Here is a 25267-nt window from a genome sequence, read left to right on the forward strand (position 1 = left end):
TGTGCTTTGCATCATAGGATTTAGTACTTTCTGTAGAGGTGGAGGAGGTTTACCGGATAACAGAAGTGCCCTGGGAGATGAAGGGAGAAAAGCCTTCTCCATCTGGACCCAAACTTTGTGGGGAGGGGACCTGATCCAGTCCACTACTCTGGCTAGGTGAATGGCCCTCATGTACGTTTCTGGATCGGGAAGACCGATGCCTCCTAAACGTTTTGGCTTGGTAAGACAAGTGCCTTGTTTGAGTTTAAGTTGGCAGAACATCCTTGGGTTAAGAGATTTCTGACTGAGGTTAGTCCCCGGTCTGTAAATATAGGGTGCCTCCCTGGGATTTAAACTTGGTTCTTTCAACTCTCACTTCAGAACCTTTTAAGCCTATCAGTACGATTTCCCAAAAGGTGCTCTCCCTTAAACTTGTGTTTCTCTTGGCCATTACCTCCACTTGGAGGGTTAGTGAGATTGATGCACTCTTCATTGACCAGCCCTATTTGGTGATCTTGGAGGATCGTATAGTGATTTCTCCTGATCCTTCTTTTTTTTACAAAAAAAAAAAAGTTTCTTCCCAGTTTCACCATTCCCAAGAGATATTACCATCCTTTTGCTCTTCTCCAAAAAATCAAAGGGAGTAAGAATTCCATTGTTTGGAAATTAGGAGGTGTATTATTCAATATCTACATGTCACTCAGCCTTGGAGGTCCTCCACCCATCTGTTGCTTTTATTCCAGGGTGCAAAGAAAGGCTCTGTTGCTTCTTCCCAGACAATTGCTAGGTGGATTAGACAAGCTATTTCTTATTCTTCCAAGGGAGTTGTTCCACCCTCTGCATTTGAGACTCACTCTACTCTGTCAGTCTCCACTTCATGGGCAAAAAGGGCTTCTGCTTCCACAATGCTGATCTGTAGAGTAGCCACCTGGAGTTCCCCACATACGTTTTTCAAACACTATAGACTTCAGCTTCCTTCTAATGAGGGCTTTACATTTGGCTGTAAGGTGCTTCAAGCTATTGTCCTGCCCTAGATAAATTTATCGCCTAGTCTCCAGGGGTGCAGTCATAAGCGAAGGGGAAAAATTGGATTACAATTACCGGCAATCAGTTTACTTTCAACCTATGACAGCACTCGGTTAATTCCCTTCCCCAAAAATAATTTTAATAAGTTTGGCAGGGGAGTAATATAAACAATGCTCCACAAAAAATTGAATAAGCCTATGTGCTGGGTTCTGGGAGGTCTTGTTTATTACTTGAAATATTTTACTCCACCCTTCGGAATTTATCTGTTCCACTCTCCCATTCCATTTTCCCAAATTAATCTTCACGCCTTGTTTTTCCCTCATTTCTTTTGACAAGATATTGTACATATTTGATATTCTCCTCCTACCATAAATCATTTTTTAAATTGCCTTGACTGATGAAGGGTGTGAGGTGGCTATTCTTTTGCCCAACAATGATTGTTTAATAACCGCTCTAAGTTGCCTATTTTTATTTTAGCTTTTTTTTTTTTTTTTTCAGCCCATGTTCAAATAGCCATAACTCTTTTATTTTTCTGTTCACATAGCCATATGAGGGCTTATTTTTGTGGGATAAAATTAGTTTTTTAATGCCACCATTTAATTTACCATGTCTTGTTTTGGAAAACGGGAAAACAAAAATTGTGAGTAAAAAAACAAAAAACTATTCTGCCCAAATTCTGGGGCTTTTGACATCACGGCTTCACTATGTGCTCACAATGACATGAAGTCCTTATTCTACAGGTCAATATGATTAAAATAATTCCAAACTTGTATAGTTTTTATTTTGTTTACTTAAAAAATAAACTTTTAAAAAAAAGGAAAAGGTCCAAATTTTCTTTGCATTGCCATTTTCTGACAGCCCAAATTTTTTTTATATTTCGGTCTACAGAGCTGTATGAGGGCATATATTTTTTTTTTTGGCGTAATGAACTGTCGTTTTTAGTGGTACCATTTTTTGTGGAATATTTTGGTGTTTTTAATTTTTTTCCAAACTTTTTTTTATTTTATTTAATAACTATTAGCCCTATTAGGATGCTATAACCTGGTATCCTTATATCCATTGTCCTATTCACTCTAATAGAGATCTGTTAGGATGAATGGGATTCTGACACTCTCCCTGCTGAGCTGTGCCTCGTGCATAGTTCAGGAGAGAGCTTTCCATGGAAGGTCTGGAATCCTTCAGAAGCACCCAGGCTGCCATGGCAACTGATCGGAGCCCAGAGATTTCACTGCGGGGTCTCTGATCGGAAGGCAGAGGGAGCTGCATCCCTCTGCCTTACCTTACAGATTCCTCGATTGGCATTGAACCTGGCATCTGAGGTGTTAAATGGTGGGGTTCAGCACAATCGCTGTTCCCAATCATTGTGGCCAGGTGCCTGCTGTATGATACATCCAGCACCCTCTGCGTATAGACCAGGCTTGCCACATACAGTTGCGGGTGCATAATGCCAAACTTGTTAAAACGTTATCTTTGTGAAAGCCCTCAAAATAGGTGTTTTGTCAGTAAAGTCCAGATGTGGTATGCCAGTTTGTCTGGGTCTGGACCCTGCAGAGTTATTTCCAGCATTAGACTGACCCACCAGAGGATCCTCTGGTGGGCCCTCTGACAATTTCACATGATTATCTGCCTGCTGCCCAGTCACAGCGCTGTGAGCTCAGAACTGCTTATAATCAATGGGCCCCTCAGTAGCTCTGTCTGAGCAAGCAGAGTGAGGGGTGAAGCTAGTCATCATCAGACAAAAGTAAGTTGTTCCCATGTGTGTGACAGTGGCAGTCACACACACACAGACAGGGGCGGATTGGCCATAGACCTTACAGGGAAATTTCCTGGTGGACCAATGCCCAGGGGTCCGCCTGTGCCCTCCCCACAGCCAGCCAGTGAAAGTTTTTGGGGATATATTTTGTACTGCTGGCAGTATTTTGTGATGGACTGTGATATTTGGCTCTGGTGGGGTGGTATAATGTGCCACAATATGGTGTTGCTGGCCCTGCCTTCCATAATTTTGGATCCCATTACAAAACGGGGCTACTTTTAGTATTTTTCCAGGGCCACTTTAAGTTCCCAATCCGCCCCCGCACACAGACAGCACACTAACCTGCTGTCCAGGAGCAGCAGACATCCAGTGTAGTAGAAGCCTAACACTGGTTGGCTGTGCCTCAGCCCATCAGTGCTCTGCTTTCTTCCACCTCCTTCCAGAGGATTTTTAACAACAAAAGACAGGGGCACAGAACGCTCAAGGAAAGAACATTGCCGGAGAAGAAACAGACATTGGAAACATTGTTGCAGCACCACACTTCAGGTGAGATCGCTGCACAGTTACAGTGTTACACATTGATCAGTATTAATAAGTCTTATCAGCATATACATTTTAGGCACATGTCTGGGACATAGCGCGGGATCCTATTACATTGGCACTTCTTACCTTATTAACATTGTGCAGTATAGGCAGGGCTCACGTTCAGAACCCAGCAGCGGCCGTGGGATCACTCCCAGGGCAACCCAGACATAGTGGTTGAAGAAGATTGGCAGCGCAAGAGTACCTTTTCTCATATTGTATCTGAATAAAATTTGTATTTTTACAGCTAATTAGTCTGTGTTCGTTTATAGGTCTTACTAATATTTCCACGTAGCTATAGGGTGCACCAAAATCAGTTCCTCACTGGTTATTTGCATCTCTGTAACGTAGATCAGGGTCCACTCTGTCTGCGCTTTACACCTTACAGACATGATTCATCCCCAGTGCCTGGGGTATTACAGTTTCACAAATGGATACCAGATCACTTGCAGAATAGTTTCAGGTAGGTAAGTTTTCCACTTCTCCCCAGAGTTACTTATTCTCTTTCACTTGTAACTTAGTAATAATGGACAGCTCCATATAGATGTTTTGCATGTGGGTGGCAATTGAAAAATAATTTTCTCCTGCTCTTGAGGGTTGAGGATGGAGGAGGATTGAGAAGTCTCATTCTCCACATGTAGTAAAGGCACCATATTGTATGCTTCATCTGCTACGGCTAGGGGATCTGCTTGCACTTTGGGCTTGATTTTCTTGCCCATGATGGAGACTAAACGGTCCATACACACCGGAAATCTTAATAGAATACAGTGTAAGCTTCTAGTCAGCAATGTCCAGGCAATGTTAATCGGTGTGTGGTTCAGAGAACTGGAGCTCTCTAGGCTTGCGACAGAACCATATAAGAAAACACATAGAGTTCCCTGCAGGATAGTAACAGGACACTGGGGCTTGGATAAAATTAAGTTATAAAATTACCTCAGATTTATTGCTAAAGCTTCACAATGCATTGGGAAGTGGCTTGGTTGTTTGCATTGTCCACCACCATCCATGTGCGGAGATATACGGTTGACTCGCTGGCCTTAGAGTCATGGAGTTAACTGATCAACAGATGTACAGAGGACATAAAAGATAATGCAATAAAAGGAACAAAACACAGATTGGAGTTCTGTCTAAGCCTATTTTCACACTTGCGGCAGTGTGATCCAGCGGGCAGTTCAGTCGTCGGAACTGTCCGCCGAATCCGCCGATCTGCATGTGACTGCAAGCATTTGTGAGATGCATCCGGATGTGGATCCGTCTCACAAATGCATTGCAAGAACGGATCCGTCTCTCCGCTTGACATATGGACAGACAGATCCGTCTTGTATCTTTTTTCAAATTTTTAGGACGGATCTAGTATTTTGAATGCTGGATCCGGCACTAATACATTCCTATGGGGAGAAATGCTGGATCCGGCATTCCGGCAAGTCTTTAGTTTTTTTTGCCAAAGATAAAACCGTAGCATGCCTGATCAGTCAAAATTACTGAACTGAAGACATCCTGAATGGATTACTCTCCATTCAGAATGCATGGGGATAAAACTGATCAGTTCCTTTCCGGTATAGAGCCCTTGTGACGGAACTCTATGCCGGAAAAGAAAAACGCTAGTGTGAAAGTGCCCTAAGAAAAACCCCTGATGAAGGGGGTGGGCTATCTGTAACAGTAAGCAGTGATGGTGAACACGCACACTCTTCTTTGGGAGAGTATGCCCTTCGCAGCTATCTACTCCTAGCACTCAGCTTGCTATACCCTACTGTCTAGAAATTAACCCTGTCCCGAACGTTGAGGCCTAGTTGCAGAAAACATTAGCGCGCTAATGTTGGTGCACTTAAAATTGTCCTGCTTGGGAATCAGCTGGGGGCTGCAGCATTCAGAAGCTTGAATGGCAGTGAATTCAGGGTCAAGATCCTCCTGGGATGCAGGCTTGGCTGTAGTGGTAATGCAGCAGCTGAGCTTTCTCTTCTCATACAGGAATCACAGGAGCTGTCAGGACTGTGCGCTTACATCTGTACAGAAGCAGGGCATGCTTCTGTCTGTGGAGATCTCTCCGTCTCCTGCCCATGCTGCAGTCTTTAAAATGACTGCTGTTCCTCTTCCTTCCTGCCCATGCTGCAGTCTCTAAAATGACTGCTGTTCCTCTTCCTTCCTTAGTCGTTTCCCCTGATCCCCCTGCTATTGGCTGCAGGGATGAGCAAATGCTCATGGGATTTTCAGTCTACTTCACCTAAAAAGAATCAGCACTAATGCATGCTGCTGTGAGTCCCTGCTTGTAATTTACAGCCACAGCATCCACTAGACCCACTGCAGGGGGTTACATAAGTATGATCAATTTGTGGGTGCCCTGTCAGTTTGGAAATTAAGCGATATCCGTTTTCATGGTAGTGGTGGTGGTTTTATCTTCCTGCTTTTTCTCTTCATACACAGTGAAGGTACAAACAATAGTTGGTACTCTGTCTATTTGACATTATAGTCATGTAAATTATATCAGTGAATGATACAACTTTTTTGCTTATTAAATTATGTTTAATATTATACACAGTCATATAACATTGTAAGTTACGTTTGAATTGTTCTAGCTAGCTCTCAGAATGGATTTTTCTTATGATATTGGACCATTTTTTTCTGTGTATGTCTATAGCAATGCGTTGAAAATTCAATTTCAATAAAAAAAAAAAATGGAAAAAAAAACCTTTCCGATCTGAGCCAAGACTTGCTCTTTATTTCCTTTTATGGGTGCATTTCATTCTAGCAACTGACATATCTGCTGTTTGCTTCCTTCTGACCAATTTTTAATAAAGGTGATTCATTTCTTACTTATTTTGGACAGAAAGAGATATTTTTTAACAAAGTTCCTCTTAAAGCTGAGATTTGTCGTTTTATAACCAGTAAGATTCCATTGTTCAGCCCCTTCATAAAATCGAAATCACTAAAATGAAAAAGAAAAATCCTTCTATGTTTACACTGGAGCCAAAATAGAGATTTTCTTGCATGTTTTGTAAAACCCTAGTTTTTACCTAAAACAAGGCTGTGTTATTTCTGGCCGTCACTGGTAATGACTACCACAATACAGCTGCATTCCTGCGCTCTGCTAAGCCTTTTATATATTTACTCTACTGGTATTACCCTCTCCAGTGAGATACACAGTGGAAGATTACAAAGCTTCATTGTACATACAGCTGCTGTTCATTACCCAAGAAATACAAGTAACAATATAGACGAAAATGACCACACCTTCTGTATAGACACCCAGCTATCACAGAAATCCATGTGGATGGATATCCTCATAATAATCACTGTAAATGTATTTATTTTTCTCACGTATCTAGTGCTGACATATTCTACAGCTCTTCATGGACATTATTGCTTGTTGTCTCCAGTGAGGCTTACAATCAAAGTGCTGATCTGAGACTGATGGAGGCTGCGGCCTGATGGGAGGCTGAGATCTGATCTTAAGGCTGATGGATGTTAGGGGTCTGATCTAAGGCTGATGTGGGTCGTAATTTGGGGTCTCAAAACGTTTGGGGGTCTGAGCTGAGGTCTTAAGAAGAATGGGGGACTGATTCGGGGGTCTGCTCTGAGGTTTGATGTAAAATATTTTTTATATGATTTTCCTTCTCCAAATCATAAGTGTGTCTCATTGTGCAGTGTGTCTAATAGTCTGAAAAATAAGGGGTGTGTGTGTGTGTGTGTGTGTGTGTGTTTTTCCCCATCAATTTGCACTTAATATTCTGTAATGAGAAAGTGAAAAAGTGAAAACAGAATTTTTGAAAAGTTTGTAAATTTATTAAAAGTTTTGCATTGACAAATGTCATCAGATCTTTTCCTGTGATACTTGCAATTTAGCTCTGGGGGCCTCCCATTTCTCTTGATCCTCTTTGAGATGTTACTACACCTTGATTGAACTCCACCTGTGGTATTTTCAGTTGATTGGACGTGATTTGCCTCAGCCCTTTCTATATAACGTCTCACCGCTGACAATGGATATCACAACAAGAACCAAGTCACAGGAGTGTGGAGAGGCAGAGGTCTAGGGAAGGGTACAAAACATGTCTGCTGCAGTGAAAATTCCCAAGGGCATGGTGGCCTCCATAATTTGTAAATGCAAGACATTTAAATCAACCATGATTCTTACTAGAGATGTCTGCCCCACCAAATTAAGTAATTGGGGGAAAAGGGACTACATAGATATTCTTAATGAAATCCAGTGTGTTCACAACTCTGTGAATGTCCTTGAGTGGCCCAGCTAGAACCCGGACATGAACCTAATCGAACATCTCTAGAGAGATATGAAAATGGCTGTCCAGCAACAATCCCCATCCAACCTAACAGGGCAGAAGATGATCTGCAGAGAAAAATAGCTGAAAATAAAAATAAAATCCAGTTGTACAAACTTGTTGTGTCAACTAAGTACGGAGTAAACAGTCTGAATATTGCCTTTTCTAGAAAAATATTGTTGTATATTATACTGTTCTGTTTTCACCTTGTCATTATGGGGTAATAGGAGCATAAAGATGAGAAAAAATTATAATTTTATAATATAATCATAAAAAAAATTAGCAAAAGACCACCATAACAAATATGTGAAAAAAGTGAAGAGGTCTGAGGATTTTCTGAATGCACTGTGTGAGGGACATTTACCGAGCATTAAGCCACTATTGTGATGTAAAAAAAAAGTAAATATTATGGCACACAGTGCCGTATCTGCACCATAATTTGAGACTTTATAAGTTTCTCAGCACTTTTTCGAGGTGTTAAGAAAAGGTGCGCGACTTCTTGCTGTCTAGTACATTGCAGGGCAGAAATGCACCTAATTTATTAAGAGGCACTTAAAGGGGTTATCCGAGCCTGGAAATGCCCCTCCCCCCCATATGCCCTCTCCCCCCCATATGCCCTGCCCTCTCATACTGATTCTACAGTCGTGGCCAAAAGTTTTGAGAATTACATAAATATTGGAAATTGGAAAAGTTGCTGCTTAAGTTTTTATAATAGCAATTTGCATATACTCCAGAATGTTATGAAGAGTGATCAGATGATTTGCATAGTCCTTCTTTGCCATGAAAATTAACTTAATCCCAAAAAAAACCTTTCCACTGCATTTCATTGCTGTCATTAAAGGACCTGCTGAGATCATTTCAGTAATCGTCTTGTTAACTTAGGTGAGAATGTTGACGAGCACAAGGCTGGAGATCATTATGTCAGGCTGATTGGGTTAAAATGGCAGACTTGACCTGTTAAAAGGAGGGTGATGCTTGAAATCATTGTTCTTCCATTGTTAACCATGGTAAACCTGCAAAGAAACGCGTGCAGCCATCATTGCTTTGCATAAAAATGGCTTCACAGGCAAGGATATTGTGGCTACTAAGATTGCACCTCAATTAACAATTTATAGGATCATCAAGAACTTCAAGGAAAGAGGTTCAATTCTTGTTAAGAAGGCTTCAGGGCGTCCAAGAAAGTCCAGCAAGCGCCAGGATTGTCTCCGAAAGAGGATTCAGCTGCGGTATCGGAGTGCCACCAGTGAAGAGCTTGCTCACGAATGGCAGCAGGCAGGTGTGAGCGCATCTGCACGCACAGTGAGGTGAAGACTTTTGGAAGATGGCCTGGTGTCAAGAATTGCAGCAAAGAAGCCACTTCTCTACAAAAAAAACATCAGGGACAGATTGATCTTCTGCAGAAAATATGGTGAATGGACTGTTGAGGACTGGGGCAAAGTCATATTCTCCGATGAAGCCTCTTTCCGATTGTTTAGGGCATCAGGAAAAAGGCTTGTCCGGAGAAGAAAAGGTGAGCGCTAACATCAGTCCTGTGTCATGCCAACAGTATCATGCCAATAGCATCCTGAGACCATTCATGTGTGGGGTTGCTTCTCATCCAAGGGAGTGGGCTCACTCACAATTTTGCCCAAAAACACAGCCATGAATAAAGAATGATACCAATACACCCTCCAACAGCGACTTCTTCCAAAAATCCAACAACAGTTTGGTGAAGAACAATGCATTTTCCAGCACGATGGAGCACAGTCCCATAAGGCAAAAGTGATAACTAAGTGGCTCGGGGACCAAAACGTTGACATTTTGGGTCCATGGCCTGGAAACTCCCCAGATCTTAATCCCATTGAGAACTTGTGGTCAATACTCAAGAGGCGGGTGGACAAACAAAAACCCACTAATTCTGACAAACTCCAAGAAGTGATTATGAAAGAATGGGTTGCTATCAGTCAGAAATTGGCCCAGAAGTTGATTGAGAGCATGCCCAGTTGAATTGCAGAGGTCCTGAAAAAGAAGGGCCAACACTGCAAATACCGACTCTTTGCATAAATGTCATGTAATTGTCGATAAAAGCCTTTGAAACGTATGAAGTGCGTTTAATTATATTTCACTACATCACAGAAACAACTGAAAAAAAGATCTAAAAGCAGTTTAGCAGCAAAATTTGTGAAAACTAATATTTGTGTCATTCTCAAAACTTTTGGCCACGACTGTATTATTACCTGCATCCCCACTCCCCGCGCTACTCCTGGTCCCCGCACGGCCGCTGCGGGGATGAAAACATCCAGTGTTGGGGGAAGGGGTGGCCTCCAATGGCAGGTGGGGACGAGCCTCCCTAGTGTCACCCACGATGCTAGGGAGGCTAGTCCCCATCACCGCCTGCCTTTGTCTGCTTTCTTCCCCCTGACACCGGATGTTTTCATCTGCACCCGGGGAGCAGCAGCAGTGGCCGTGGTGGAACGGTGGAGCCAGGTAAGTAGAATCAGTGTAAGGGGCCCAGGCATATGGGGACATTTCCAGACTCGGATAACCCCTTTAAGCCTTTTAATAAATTAGGCGCATCTCACACCAGAGCAGATAGATCAACACCGGCGTATGGTTGCACACTTTTAATAAATGTCCCTCTTTTCTTTGGAGTGTGGGAGGAAATCCACACAAACCAATGAAGAACATACAAACTCCATGCAAATGTTGTCCTTAGTCAGATTTGAATGTAGGACCCGAACACTTTAAGGCACCAGGGCTAAACACTGAGCCACCATACATTCTAGTAAAGGTCCACCTTGAAGCTTCAGGCATTATGTTATACAGGTTTTTGTTATACAGGTAGTGTTCTGTATTAAAGATCAGTTGCAGTAGAGCTTGGTTACAATGCCACTCACAACCTGTGGACAGGTGTGGCACTGCTTTTAGAAGAAAGCAACCATGGTTTTCAAGTTCTAGACAACCCCTTTAAATGTTAATGTTTACTACAGCTCTATTCATCTGTCTATTTATCTGCAAGTCTGCTCTTCTGTCTATCAAATGTTGTCTCTACTGGACCCCTTTAAATGTCAAACAAGGGGATAGTGCCTGTGTTGTTGGTGAGGAGATCACTTCTTTTGAGTATAGCCGGTGCTTTAACACTGACTGCTGACCATTACTACCAATGTACAAACTCTTCTTAATTTAAACTAACAGTGGTGCGCATGAAATTTTGAGTTTCGCCTGTTTCGCTTCGGGTCCCTCGGTTTATGGTCGTTAGTTTAAGTTCTGTTTGCAGAGAGAAATGAGACCCGTTTCAGCAGGTTGTTTGTGCTCTACATTTTATCTATTCATCTGTATGCCTGCTTTTGTGTCTTTCAAATTTTAAGTAAAGGTACTTTTACACAAGCTGATTTTCTTCAAAATGATCGTAAAATTGAGTGAAACTGCCCAATTATTGAGCAGTGTAAAAGCAATGAACGATAGAGTGACAGCTGACAATCGCTAGATTTCTCATTGGTTTGATAGTTTTTATGGGTACAAAAATTTTCTTTGCAACCTTAAAGGGAATCTGTCACCTGCTTTTAGCATTTTAAGCTGTCACAGTTGCCATGTTCACTAAAGTAACCTTATTTCCTGCAGTCTTCTTCTTACTTTATTTTGTTTTGTCCTTTTGATTAAAAAAAAGCCCTTTTTTTCATATGCTAATGAAGCTCCAAGATGAGCCTCAAAAGTCTCACCGGGCATGCACCGAGCCCAGTGACGTAATCTGAGCGCTGTTGCCCTGAGGAGGTTGATGATCATGCAGGCCGCAGGCGGTACTGCGCCTGCGCGAGATTTCTGGCGTTGACAGGAAGAAGGACAGGTAGACAATGACTTGGGGAGGGGGCGGAACCATTTGCCGAGGCTGTGGGAGGTTATTTTAGGATCAGGAGGTGTTCTTGGGATTCAAATTACCATGGGTTGGACACTGCAGGGGGGCATCACTGGGTACCAGAGAGGAAAAAAACACCCCTCTGGGCACCTTGAAGCTTCATTAGCATATGAGAAAAAGGGCTTTTTTTTATCAAAAGTACAAAACAAAATAAAGTAAGAAGACGACTGCAGGAAATAAGGTACTTTAGTGGACATGGAAATGGTGACAGCTTAAAATGCTAAAAGCAGGTGACAGATTCCCTTTAACAATTTCATGTGTAAACAGGAATTGATCACTGCACACACAATTACAGACTATTAATTTGTCCACAATACCATGCAAATGCAACAGTCGGCTTTACAAACAATGGAATATGCAATCAAAATTACAATTTTGTAAACAATAATAAGTGCGTCTAAAGGCTCATTGTTGAAACGTTCACTACAGCAAGAAATTACTCGTTCATCGCTCAGTTATACTGGTCATAGTCTCGTGTTAATGTTTACTACATCTCTATATATAGTCTATCTTTACAGTGTGTCTGTTTTTCAATTTTTTTTTCTAGTTTTTGTTTCTAGTGGATCTTGCAGTGTATAGAGGCGCTATGTGAAGCTTGTGCAGTGCTTTATACAGGGGTTCAATCTTTGTTCTTTGAGCCATAGTGTCATACATTTCCCTCCACAGGCCGTAGACTGGATATTATGTAGTGTATATGTTTTGTCCAGAGTGTTCCTTTAAGTTTGATTCAGCTTCCATACTAACCAGTACCATGAGCACTTTACCCTATAACCCATACCTAAGACTTTCATTTGGCATTTCAGAATTAATACTGTAATTTCTGCATACCATTAAGTAATACACAAATCATTTTATTTATTTTTTTGTCAAGGAAATGCATCAGTAGTGACCAAGAAATATTTTTTATTGATCTCGCCTCTGATGCATAGTCACAACAACTTTTTCATGGTTTGTGTATGAAGACGTCTATGTGAAGCATAATGGTATCAGTTCTTAGCATCTTGTGTGTATAATTGAGAAAATCTGCATATAAAACTGCCAAGCCCAAGAGTTGGAAAGTGGATATTTTGCACGGCCCTGAGGCTGCTCTACTTTTTCAGAGAACATATTGAATTTAGATCAGTAGAAGCGGGAGCTCATCTGCTTTGGACAACTGGTATTGGTTGTGTTTTGAAGCCGATGCTGTAGGCTCTTCTTCCAGATGGAGATAGATTTCTGATGTGCAAGACAACCAGTTATAAGCATATAAGTGCTGAATTTCAAATCATTGGCAGAGCGAGGATTTGGGAATATTTAAAAACAAAAACATGTTGAGCGTTAACATGACTTCGAAATCATAAAGGTTTTCTCGTCCGCAACTTTGTAAAATGCTGGTGAACATATGGGCGTTAGAAAAAAAATACAGCATGGGCAGATTATGTAAACTATACTCAGTCAATTGAACAAGTCATGTTTTCCTGTCTGTGTGTGAGCGCTGTGATATTTGCTATTTGTGTAATTTTCATATTAGTTGAGCAGATGATAATGTTTTGATTATTAATACTATTTTAATGTGATTGACTTTAGGAGCATTCAGAGCCAGAATTTGTATTAAGAACGAACCTAGAGAATCATATGATAGAACATAATGGCCTGCAAAACAAGATGAAAGGTATTGTGGTATTATCTCATTTAGATTGAAATGAATTCTTCGTTTATATGTTGACAAATTATTTAATAATTGAGATTGAAGATGAAGACGGTGTGATCACTCAGAATACAGGATTGCACTATTGTTATATTCCTGAGCATGTTACTTTTAGGCCTCTTCACACGGGCGTCATATTTGTCTCCGGATGCGTCTCGGGTGCATTGCGGCAAACCCGTGCGAGTAGGTACGCAATTTTGACTGCGATTGGGTTCCATTTTTATCATGTGTTTGCAATATGCACGCGCGTGATAAAAAAACTGAATGTGGTACCCAGACCCGAACTTCTTCACTGAAGTTCAGGTTTGGGTTCAAGGTTGTGTAGATGTAATTTTTTTCCCTTATAACATGGTTATAAGGGAAAATAATAGCATTCTTAGTAAAATAGGGCTGTAGGGGTTAAAAAAATATATAATAATTTAACTCGGCTTAATCAACTTGATCGCGCAGCCCGGCTTTTCGTCTGTCTTCTTTCTTCATGACCTGAGTAAAGGACCTTTGATGACATCACTGCGCTCATCACAACGTCCATCACCATGGTGATGGATCATGTGACGGAGCATGTGATGAGCGCAGTGACATCACCACAGGTCATTTTCCTCCTGCACAGCCAAGAAGAAGACAGAAGAGAAGCTTGGCTGCGCAAACAAGTGGATTAAAGGGAGTTAAACAATTTTTTTTTATTTTTTTAACCCCTCCATCCCTATTTTAGTAAGCATTCTGTATTAAGAATGCTATTATTTTCCCTTATAACCATGTTATAAGGGAAAATAATATAATGATCGGGTCCCCATCCCAATCATCTCCTATCAACCATGCATGAAAATGGCACCGCATCAGCACTTGCTTGCAGATGCTTGCGATTTTCACGCAGCTCCATTCATTTCTATGGGGCCTGTGTTGCGTTAAAAACGCACAAAGTAGAGCATGCTGCGATTTTCACGTAACGCACAAGTGATGCGTGAAAATCATCGCTCATGTGCACGGCCCCATAGAAGTGAATAGGTCCAGATTCAGTGCGGGTGCAATGCGTTCACCTCACACATTGCACCCGCGCGGAAATCTCACCCGTCTGAAAGAGGCCTTAATGTTGTGGGGAATTAGCTCTTTAGCAGTAGTCAGAGACAGTGGCATAGAAGTCCATTTCAAACATTTTATGTTTCAAAAAATAAATGTATAGCCTTTACAATTTGGGGCCCAAAAACACAAATCGACCACTGCTTCAGTGATCCAAATAAATAAGCAGATGTAGACAGCACTTGCAAATATAGCCATACTGATCCTTTATTCCAGGTACAAAGGATCACTAAGATTATATATGGAAGTGCTGTCTCCATTCTGCTGATTTATTTGGATTACCCTTTTGTTTGGGGGAATTGTACCTCGCCCCTGGGAGGTGTGCACCCACCTTGAGTGAACGCTTACTAAACATATACATCATCCTGGCCATACTAGTGGCTTGCTACCAACCACTCAAACAAAATTAAATTAATGTGTGTTACCTCATGTGAGGAATATGGGTTAATATTTACTGTCAGCCATGTCCCCACACCGGCCATAAGCTGAAAGGTAGCAGAGGTAGTAAGCTCGACAGGGGGCCCTGCTTCAAAGCCAGCAGATGGCAGAGGACCTCTAGCAGTCCACCAGTGTTTACAACTTTTCACACTTCCATTCAGCCAGCCAGGAACCCAGCGAACGGAACAGGAAAGAAATCTCTGCAGGAGGTCTAGTCCATTTCCCCGTTCAATGGAAATTATTAGACTTTCTGGGGCCAGCAGTGCATAAGGAATTATGAATCGCCCGGCCATCACAGGCATAAACCGGATACATATTTGTACCCCTGTGGCCACGATGAACAGGCCCATGGTCTCAGTCTGGTGGTGGGATGCCAGGGAAGGGAGATATACATATCTCCCCGCAGAAACTAAATAACAGTACCATGCTTGGACTCTACTTGTAGCCTGAACCCAGGCGGGTCTGTTGGTCCCAGAACCATCTCCCTGTGACCTTCTGGTCTGGGGCTATTAACCCTAAAGGGTTTTGTGGGTCATCGAGCTGCCAGGATCAGCAGGGAGGGGGGGACCCTTCCTAGAGGCGGGAAGAGGAGGGGCCAGCTACAGTTAAAAAGGCTTGTGCCAGCAAGGAGGGTCACGTACCATGTGTTTAGAGGGACCTGAAACCTGCTGACATCACTGCCCAGGACTCATCCATCTGGTAAACTGACTTTCGCTCTGTTTAATTCTGTTTGTTCCACTCCATCTATATTTGTAACCTCAGGCCACTGTATATATTCCTTATGTGTATAGTGTTATTTCTAGTGAGCCCTTAAGGCAATTAAATATTAAATTTAATCTTGTGCTGTCTTGTATCTCAATCACAAATCCCCACTTCCGTGTTTCGGCCTAGTCATACGCTACCGTAGGTTGGTTTCTTACCCTATATAATCCCATTAGCGGACCGGGCTTATATCAAACAAGGAACTGGTGGCAGTCTTCCCGGGCTGAGAACACATTGTTTCGCTGGGGCAGTGAAAAGGCTCTCTCAGCTTGTTGCCTCTCTGTGCCCGTGTGGACAGGAGGAGTCTGTGAAAACTGTACCAAAACTGACCTTACCCACTCCTCGAGGAGGGTGTAACTTCACGCCTTGGTAACCAGTGACCATATCGTATCTCATGAGCTCAATGTAGTTGACGTATAGCAGGCACGAGGGGTGGTATTTTTTACACCTCACACTAGGAGTAAGTGTCCACTTTGAGGCTATCAATCCCGGTAACAGTCTCCTCAGACAGGTTCTTCATCCTCAGATGGCTTTCTTTATGTAGTGCACACCTTGCACCTTAATAACTCAGTAAAAAGCTGGACTGTGTTACAATGAAAAATGTACTAGCCAGAAAGGGAACGATTGGTCCTACTACCAACCTGCCCATAAAAATCCAGGCCTGAAAATAGGATTTAACAAAGTCCTTATTACTCTTTGCTAGGTATACTCTGCTTTTCTGGATTCCTTATATCTCATTCAGCTTTCCCTGAAAGAGATATATGCTTCCAGGAGTCTAGTACATGAGAGAAATCTTGGGGAATATAACTATCCCTGATAACTTTTTCTGTGTCACAGTATGTTATACCTGTTTCTATTGTTTTATAGCTTCTCCCTTTGTGTTTCCTTAAATGCATACGTTTTCATTAAGTTACTACTTTTTATCCTACCCTATTTTTTATCCTATTTGGTTATGTTTCTTATAAGAGAACCTTTCAGCTCCCCTTGATACAGTATGTCTGTTTTGGTAAATACTTGCATTTCCTATTAATTAACATTGTGTGTTCTTCCTCTTGAAAATGTGTAAATATAATTCCCTTGGTCAATAGGGTGCGTCAGTGTAGCGCCTGACACGGTCCGCTTTCATTGGACATTGGTAGGGTATGAGAGAGTGAATGGTAACTCACAATTCTCACTTTATTCTCAACTCCATTTTTATGGAGTTTGTAATTGTTCTCCCATTTTTGTATGTGTACCCACCTATTTGTTCTCCCATGCAGTTCTTTCCAGTGTTTCTAGTGTAAATTAGAGTGAATCTGGCGGGCCATGTGAGGTCACACCCCTCCTGCTAAGCCCTGCATACTGTTTTGCACTGCTTTTGAAAAGTGACTAGAAAAGTAAAGCTACGAACATGGCACAGACATGGGTGGGCTGAAATGTGTGACCTTTTTACACCATAAAAGTGGCATACAAAGTTTGGTATGTCTGCACTAGGGTGTCAGCTTTTTGAATCTGATTAGAAGGGCAGATAACCTAATACACAGACATAATACTAATACTTTATTTTACAGTTTGCATTAACCAACTATGGAATCTCTCACAATTTGAATAAAATACAAACAAACATTATTTTTGGAGCAGCTGTATGAAGTGGTACAAAGATAAACCTCAAGTATTGTAACACTATATTGTATGCATTTTACATTTATCAACCATCAGTATGGCAGTCCTCTGGTTAACTGACTGCTGATGCCTTGAGTGGAAAGACTCAGGCTTTGCTTTTACTCAAAGCCACTTAGATTTACATGAGACTGCAGATTGAATGCACTAAAGTGTAGAATGAAAAAGTCACATTTTGGGAAAAATAACATTATTGCAGCTGTTCGCAAATCCTTTTCCAGCCAGAGGTCTCTAGCAAAATAATATGTATAAATCTTTTGCCATTTTCACTAGCTGACTGCATGTTAAGTGACCCCAATAGATTTTTTGCAGGAATATTTTTTTTTTTTTTTTTTTTTTTAGCCACCTCCCAAAATAGTTATAGTATTGTAAAATCTTACTACTGGCATTCACTATGTTTCCTTTGACAATGACTTGCTTGTGCTATATACATCCATGTTTTGAAAAGTAGCCGTCTAGTGTGTACCGTATTTTTCGCCCTATAAGATGCACAGGCCTATAAGACACACCTAGGTTTTTGAGGAGGAAAATAAGAAAAATAATATTTTTAACCAAAAGGTGTGCTTTTGGTGGGTTTTGAACTAATGGTGGTCTGTGCATGACACTATTATGGAGGATCTGTGGATGACGCACCGTTATAGAGGGGATCTGTGGATGGCACTGTCATGTGGGGGATCTGTGGATGGCACTGTCATGTGGGGATCTGTGTATGGCACTGCTATGGGGGATCTGTGGATGGAACTGTTATGGGGAGGGGCATCTGTGGATGGCACTGCTATGGGGTTGGGGATCTGTGGTTGGCACTGTTATGGGGTGGGGGTGTTATGGGGTGACACTGCTATATATGTGTCATCCACAGATCCCCCTCATAACAGTGTCCCCCAATATATTTACATTTATAAATATTACTCCTTAACCTGTTATTAAGTTTAACTAAAGCTGCGCTCTCCCCTGTATCAGTACTGTACTTACTAACAAGCTTACATAGCAGGCAGAGCAGTTGGCAGCAGTAACCTCACTGACTGACGTCACGCGCCTGCTCCGCCGGCAAAGTAAGAGGAGCAGGCCAGCGACGTCAGTGAGTGACGTTACTGCTGCTGTCCAGTCTTCTGCTATGTAAGCTTGTTAGTAAGTACAGTACTGATACAGGGGAGAGCGCAGCTTTAGTTAAACTTATTAACAGGTTAAGGAGTAATGTTTAGAAATACTGCGGTGAGCAGCGGGGCCCGGGCCCCACCCCAAGTCCTGGACTCCAGCCCCTCCTCTCTCCCCGCTCATACGATGTACAATGGAAGCATTCACCCCCATAAGACGCAGGAGCATTTCCCCCCCACTTTTTTTGGGGGAAAAGTGCGTCTTATGGGGCAAAAAATACAGTATATTATTTATGTCTACCTATAAGAAAATCATTGGTCCAGATTTACTTATGTGTCTGTGCCAAAAATCTGGCTAAAAAGTGTTACAAGCTGGCATATCTAGGGTTTCTACACTTTTTCTCTAATATGCTTTAGAATGAGGTGGGGCTTACCATAAATGGGTGGAGCTCTGTAGAAAAGGGACAGTCACACGACCTAAGATCCACCATTTTGCGCCAAACTTGTGCCACAACTCTAGTGGAATAATCCAGTTGTGGGTGAACTACTAGTTGGTATAGATTGAGAGGAAAATGTCTATCCTTGCACCAGCCTGAGCCACTGTAATAAATGTGGTGCAGGTCTAGACAGCCTGTCTAAAAAGCCCTTTACATTGCCCTATATTAGTGCAGATTATCTTTAGGGAGAACCTGCCAATGTAAAGGTGCCACTGATTACCTGATGAACAAGCAAAACTCTTGTTCAGTGGGTAATATGATTGTTGGTGCGGACACCTAAATCATCTTTTACAGATAGCAGATCATGGTATATGGAGATGAATGATGGCATAGCGATTGATGGTCTTCATACTGTGGCATAAATTGCTGCATGTAAATACAGTAGTCTCCTCCACTGATGAGCAGGCGCTTGCCGGGAAGGAACGCTTCCTTCCCAACAATTGCTTGCTACATCAGGCCATGTAAATGGGTCTTAAGTTTACATCATCTCTAGAGTTGAGCGGACACCTGGATGTTCGAGTTCAGCGGAATTTCAAAAAAAAGTTTAAATTTGGGACCCTAAAATGGCTCTAAAAATGTCATGGATTAGAGGGCTCCAAATGGCATCAAAATGTGGTTAAGAGCCTGGCAAGTGCTCTGCAAACAAATGTGGATAGGGAAATGACTTTAAATAACATAAAATATGTAAAAAAATAAATAAAAATAATCTTGATCTAGGAGAATGAGGTCCTTATGGATTAGGAGGTTGAGGAGGCGGTGGATGTGCCAATTCATTTTTTTTTTTTTTTTTTTTTTTTTTTTATTAGGGTACACTCCAAAAGAGTGTGAAATATCCAAAATACAACAATGAGCAATTGTGCTGTTGTATAACAATGGCTGGTTAAGGCCGGTATACATGTCTATTCTGCATAAGGTACAAACAAGTCCTGTGGGATCCATGCCTGGTTCATCTTAATGAACGGGAGCTTGTCCACATTGGCTGTGGACAGGTGGCTGCGCTTGTCTGTGATAACGCCCCCTGCCGTGCTAAACACACGTTCAGATAATACACTGGCTGCAGGGCAGGCCAGCACCTCAAGGGCGTAAAGGGAAAGCTCAGGCCATGTACCCAATTTGGAGACCCAGAAGTCGAAGGGGGCAAACCCGCCATTCAGTACGTGTAGGCATGTGCACACATACTGCTCCACCATGTTAGTGAAATGCTGCCTCCTGCTAAGACGTTCCATATCAGCTGGTGGTGCTGGTTGTTGTGGCGTGCCGACAAAGCTTTTTCACATTTTGGCCATGCTAACCCTGCCTTCTGAGATGCAGGTGGTGCCCCAGCTATGTTGGCGACCTCTTCCTCCTCCTCTGCCTTCGCCTTGTGCTTCCACTGAGCCGCCGCTGTCAGGAGGGTATGCCACCAGCAGCGTGTCTACCAGTGTGCGCTTGTACTCGCGCATCTTACGATCACGCTCCAGTGACAGAATTAAGAAAGGTACGTTGTCCTTGTAACGGGGATCCAGCAATCCAGCAGCGTGGCCACCCAGTAATCAGCATGTGAATGTGGGCAACTTGGTGGTCATTGCGGCGACACTGCAGCATGTGTGCCAGGCTGCACAGAGGCAATGAAAAGCTGTCCTCTGTGGGAGGTATATTGTCTGTGTCCTCTGTATCCCCCCCAGCCACACACCAGTGATGGCCATGAGCTGGTTTGGCTGCCACCCTGCTGTGAACATGGTTCCTCCTCCTCCTCCTCATCCTCCACCTCGTCATCCTCCAGAACTGTGCCCTGGCTGGACAATTGTATGCCTGGCGTTTGTGGGTGCAGGAAACCACCTTCGGAGCCACTTGTGAATGACTGGCTGGAAACCCTCTGAATTGAACCCTCTTCCTCCTCCTCCTCCTCCTGTGCCACATCCTCTTCCATCATCACCAGCAGCATTTTTTCAAGGAGGCATAGAAGTGGGATAGTAACGCTGAGAACGGCGTTATCGGCACTGGCCATGTTGGCGGAGTACTCAAAACAGTGCAACAAGGAACACAAGTCTTGCATGGAGGTCCAGTCATTGGTGGTGAAGTGGTGCTGTTCCACAAAGCGACTCACCCGTGCGTGCTGCAGCTGAAACTCCACTATTGCCTGCTGCTGCTTGCACAGTCTGGCCAGCATGTGCAAGGTGGAGTTCCAACTTGTGAGCATGTCGCATATGAGGAGGTGAGTGGGAAGGCCGAAGTTACGCTGCAGCGCTGACAGGCGAGCAGCAGCAGGGTGAGAACGCCGAAAGCATGCACAAATGGCCCGCACTTTAGGCAGTAGCTCTGACATATCGGAGTAATTTTTAAGGAACCTATGCACCACCAAATTCAACACATGCGCCAGGCAATGGATGTGCGTCAAATCGGCTAGTCCCAGAGCTGCTACGAGATTTCACCCATTATCGCACACCACAAGGCCGGGCTTGAGGCTCACTGGCACCAACCACTCATCGGTCTGTTGTTCAAGGCCCATCCACAGCTCCTGCGCGGTGTGGGGTTTGTTCCACAAACAGATACATTTTAAAACTGCCTGCTGTCGTTTACCCCTGGCTGTGCTGAAGTTAGTGATGAAGGTGTTAGGCTGACCGGATTATGAGTCGGTAGAGGATGAGGAAGCGGAGTAGGAGGAGGAAGCTACAGAAGGCATACTGAAACACCCTGCAATCCTCGGTGGTGGAAGGACAGGCGCCAAACTGCTATCCTCCTCAGGCCCAGCCGCCACTGCATTTACCCAGTCTGCTATTATGAAGATATAATGTCCCTGACCATGCTTAATAGTCCACGTATCCGTAGTTAGGTGGACCTTGCCACAGATGGCGTTGCGCAGTGCACACCTGATTTTGTCCCTCACTTGGTTGTGCCGGGAAGGGATGGCACACTTGGAAAAAGTAGTGGTGGCTGGGCATGACGTACTGTGGGACACCCACCACCATAAGGCTTTTAAAACTTTCTGTCTCCACCAGACGGAATGACAGCATTTCAAAGGCCAGTAATTTTGAAATGCTGGCATTCAGGGCCAGGGATCGCGGGTGGGTAGGGGGGTACTTCCTCTTCCGCTCCAGTGTTTGGGAGATGGAGAGTTGAACGCTTCTGTGGGACATTGTGGAGATGCTTGGTGACCTAGGTGGTGGTGTTGCTGGCAGATCCTCTGTTTGCGGGGTGGCAGGTGCCACTGTCCCTCCAGAGGTGGATGAAGAGGCCGAGGCTGCAGCAGAAGAGGAAGCAGGAGGAGCCAGAGACCTTTCCACTGCAACTTGTGCTTTGCAGGTTGAGAACGTTTATGCCTCGCTTTAGGTCAGGAATTGTCTTCTCTGACACCAAGCAGTGATCTGATGATAATGGTCAGGAATTTAACTTTTTTCTAATAAATTGATTAGAACTAGGAACCTTTACACACACACACACATATATATATATATATATATATATATGATTATCTATAATTTTCATTTGCATCCTATTTTTGAGCCTCTTTTCTAAAAAACTAATTTATCAAAAATCTTGTGAAGGAAAAGTGGCTTAGTTGCTTAATTGGCTGTTATAGGTAACTAAGCTAGTTATACATTAAACCAGATAAATCCCCCATCTGATATTGGCCAATGGTGGACAAGAGCCAGTTCTACCTAAACATTCTCAAAGATCAGGTCTTCTCAAACTTCTCACCTTCACTGGTGAAGCACAGCAAGGGAAGTAGTTCTTACAGAAGTTATCATATAGCCGACTCTTTTTGTGCTTCTTTTACTGTTATATAGCATTTATGAGACACATTTAAGATAAACAGTTGTTTTGGTTTATTTTTATTGTAGGGACAGGGATGTTAAACATTTTTGTGATGTACTTCATTAGTGAAAGATGTTCTTTTTTTGAATTAGAAAACAGGGTGTCTTCTTAGCAAGGCACTAACAGCAGTGCTATGGAGAGCCTGTCTACAGTCTGCAGAAGACACCTGTGTGTAACTACACAGTCGCTACCCCAGTCTCTGACTATGGACATGTGGCCTAACTATCACTGTCCATCACCCTGTCTATCGGACTTGTTACACACAGGCATCTTTAGTTCTCAGAAAAATGCTGAAGACTGAAGACAGACTCTCTTTACTGAAGATGGATTTACACGGGACGATTCTGCACCTGATTGTCAAGAAGAAAGTGAAGAAAGTGTTCCTTATGGACAGTCGGCTGCTCGCTCAGTAAAAGAGACCACTGTATTTACATGCAATGATCTTTAACTGTAGGAGGACGAGGAATCGCTATTGCGATCCTTCATACTTATACAGAGTCATAGTTTCTGAGCAGAAGATCCCTGTTTAGACCACACAGTCTGCTGCCCAGAAACTATGATTGGTGGTGCCTGAATGATTGACAGGATCACCCGATGAATGAGTGTTTTGCTTGTTCATCAGGTGATCGGCAGCACATTTACATGGGCAGTTTGTCGGGAACGACAGTTCGCAGAAAGTTCTTTCTTGATAATCTAGACGATTATTGGCTCATGTAAATGTTGTTTAAGACTCAGTTAGAGCTTTGATAGAAGACACTTTAAACTATAACAAGTTACATTTTTTTTGTGGACTATGAAGAATGAAGTAACTCCAGCATCTCCATGTTCTGGCTGGAGAGCCGCTGTAAATGAAAATATCGAGAAGCCTTTCCCTAGATCATGTGAACACTTACTAACACAATGCACCATGAGAGGCTGCAAGGACTGGCAGGCTATATTGGGGATATAGATCATCATGTATAAATGCACTGAGCAAAAATATAAATGCAACCCTTTTTGATTTGCTCGTATTTTGCATGAGCTGAACTCAAAGATCTGAAAAATGTTCTAAATACACAAAATATCCATTACTCTCAAATATTGTTCACAAATCTGTCTAAATCTGTGTTAGTGAGCACTTCTCTTTTGCCGACATAATCCATCCCACCTCACAGGTGTGGCATATCAAGGTGTTGATTAGACAGCATGAATATTGCTCAAGTGTGCCTTAGACTTCCCACAATAAAAGGCTACTCTTAATTGTGCATAGTTATGCCTTAGCAGCGCCCTGGATCTGTTTTTATCTCATCCACGTCCACAGTTTTGCCTTAGGCTACTTTCACACTCGCATTTGGTACGGATCAGTCATGGATCTGCACAAACACATCCGTTCATATAATACAACCGCATGCATCCGTTCAGAAAGGTTCCTTTTTTATCTTTAACATAGCCAAAACGGATCAGTCTTTAACACCATTGAAATTCAATGGGGGACGGATACGTTTTCAATTGTGTCAGTAAAAACGGATCTGTCCCTATTGACTTACATTGTGTGTCAGGACGGATCTGTTTGGCTCAGCAGCAGTGTTTTGGTGTCTGCCTCCAAAGCAGAATGGAGGCGAAACGGAGCCAGACTGATACATTCTGGGTGTATCCTTATCCATTCAGAATGCATTAAGGGCAAAACTGATCCGTTTTGGACAGCTTGTGAGATCCCTGAACGGATCTCACAAACGGAAACCAAAACGCCAGTGTGAAATTAGCCTAACTGGGATTGTCAGAAAACCAGTCAGTATCTGGTGTGGCCACCATTTGCCTCACGCAGTGCAACACATCTCCGTCGCGTAGAGTTGATCAGGTTGTTGATTGTGGCCTGTGGAATGTTGGTCCACTCCTCTTCAATAGTTGTGCAAAGTTGCAGAATATTGGCAGGAACTAGGACATGCTGTTGTATATACCGATCCAGAGCATCCCAAACATGCTCAATGGATGACATGTCCGGTGAGTATGCTGGCCATGCAAGAACTGGGATGTTTTCAGCTTCCAGGGATTGTTTACAGATCCTTGCAATATGGGGCATTATGATGCTGCAACATGAGGTGATGGTCGTGGATGAATGGCATAACAATGGGCCTCAGGATCTCGTCACGGTATCTCTGTGCATTCAAAATGCCATCAATAAAATGCACCTGTGTTCGTTGTCCATAACATACGCCTGCCCATACTATAACCCCACCGCCACCATGGGCCACTCGATGCACAACATTGACGTCAGCAAACCGCTCACCCGCACGCTGTCTGCCATCTGCCCTGAACACTGAAAGCTGGGACTCATCCATGAACAGAACGCCTCTCCAGACACCATCGAATGTGAGCATTTGCACACTCAAGTCAGTTATGACGAAGAACTGCAGTCAGGTCCAGACCCCGATGAGGACGACGAGCATGCAGATGAGCTTCCCTGAGACAGTTTCTGACAGTTTGTGCAGAAATTATTTGTTTATGCAAACCGATTGTTGCAGCTGTCCGGGTGGCTGGTCTCAATCATGGAGGTGAACATGCTGGATGTGGAGGTCCTGGGCTGGTGTGATTACAAGTGGTCTGTGGTTGTAAGGTCGGTTGGATGTACTGCCAAATTCTCTGAAATATTATTGCATGGGCAACAGCTCTGGTAGACATTCCTGCAGTTGCATGCTCCCTCAATTGTTGCAACATCTGTGGTATTGTGCTGTGTGATCAAACTGCACATTTTAGAGTGTCCTTTTTATTGTGGGCA

General features: G+C 43.0%; 1 protein-coding gene across 3 annotated transcripts in view; it reads left to right on the plus strand.

Annotated features, from left to right (window-relative positions):
- Positions 1-25267, plus strand: part of PARD3B (par-3 family cell polarity regulator beta) — a 1547452-nt gene that overhangs the window by 592064 nt on the left and 930121 nt on the right. For all 3 annotated transcript variants that reach the window (XM_044302617.1, XM_044302618.1, XM_044302619.1), the window contains exon 13: positions 13070-13154. In XM_044302617.1, the coding sequence (XP_044158552.1) occupies positions 13070-13154 (85 nt within the window). The remainder of the gene's footprint in view (positions 1-13069; positions 13155-25267) is intronic.

The sequence above is a fragment of the Bufo gargarizans genome, chromosome 8, assembly GCF_014858855.1.
Source record: "Bufo gargarizans isolate SCDJY-AF-19 chromosome 8, ASM1485885v1, whole genome shotgun sequence".
In the NCBI taxonomy this organism is placed as follows: domain Eukaryota; kingdom Metazoa; phylum Chordata; class Amphibia; order Anura; family Bufonidae; genus Bufo; species Bufo gargarizans.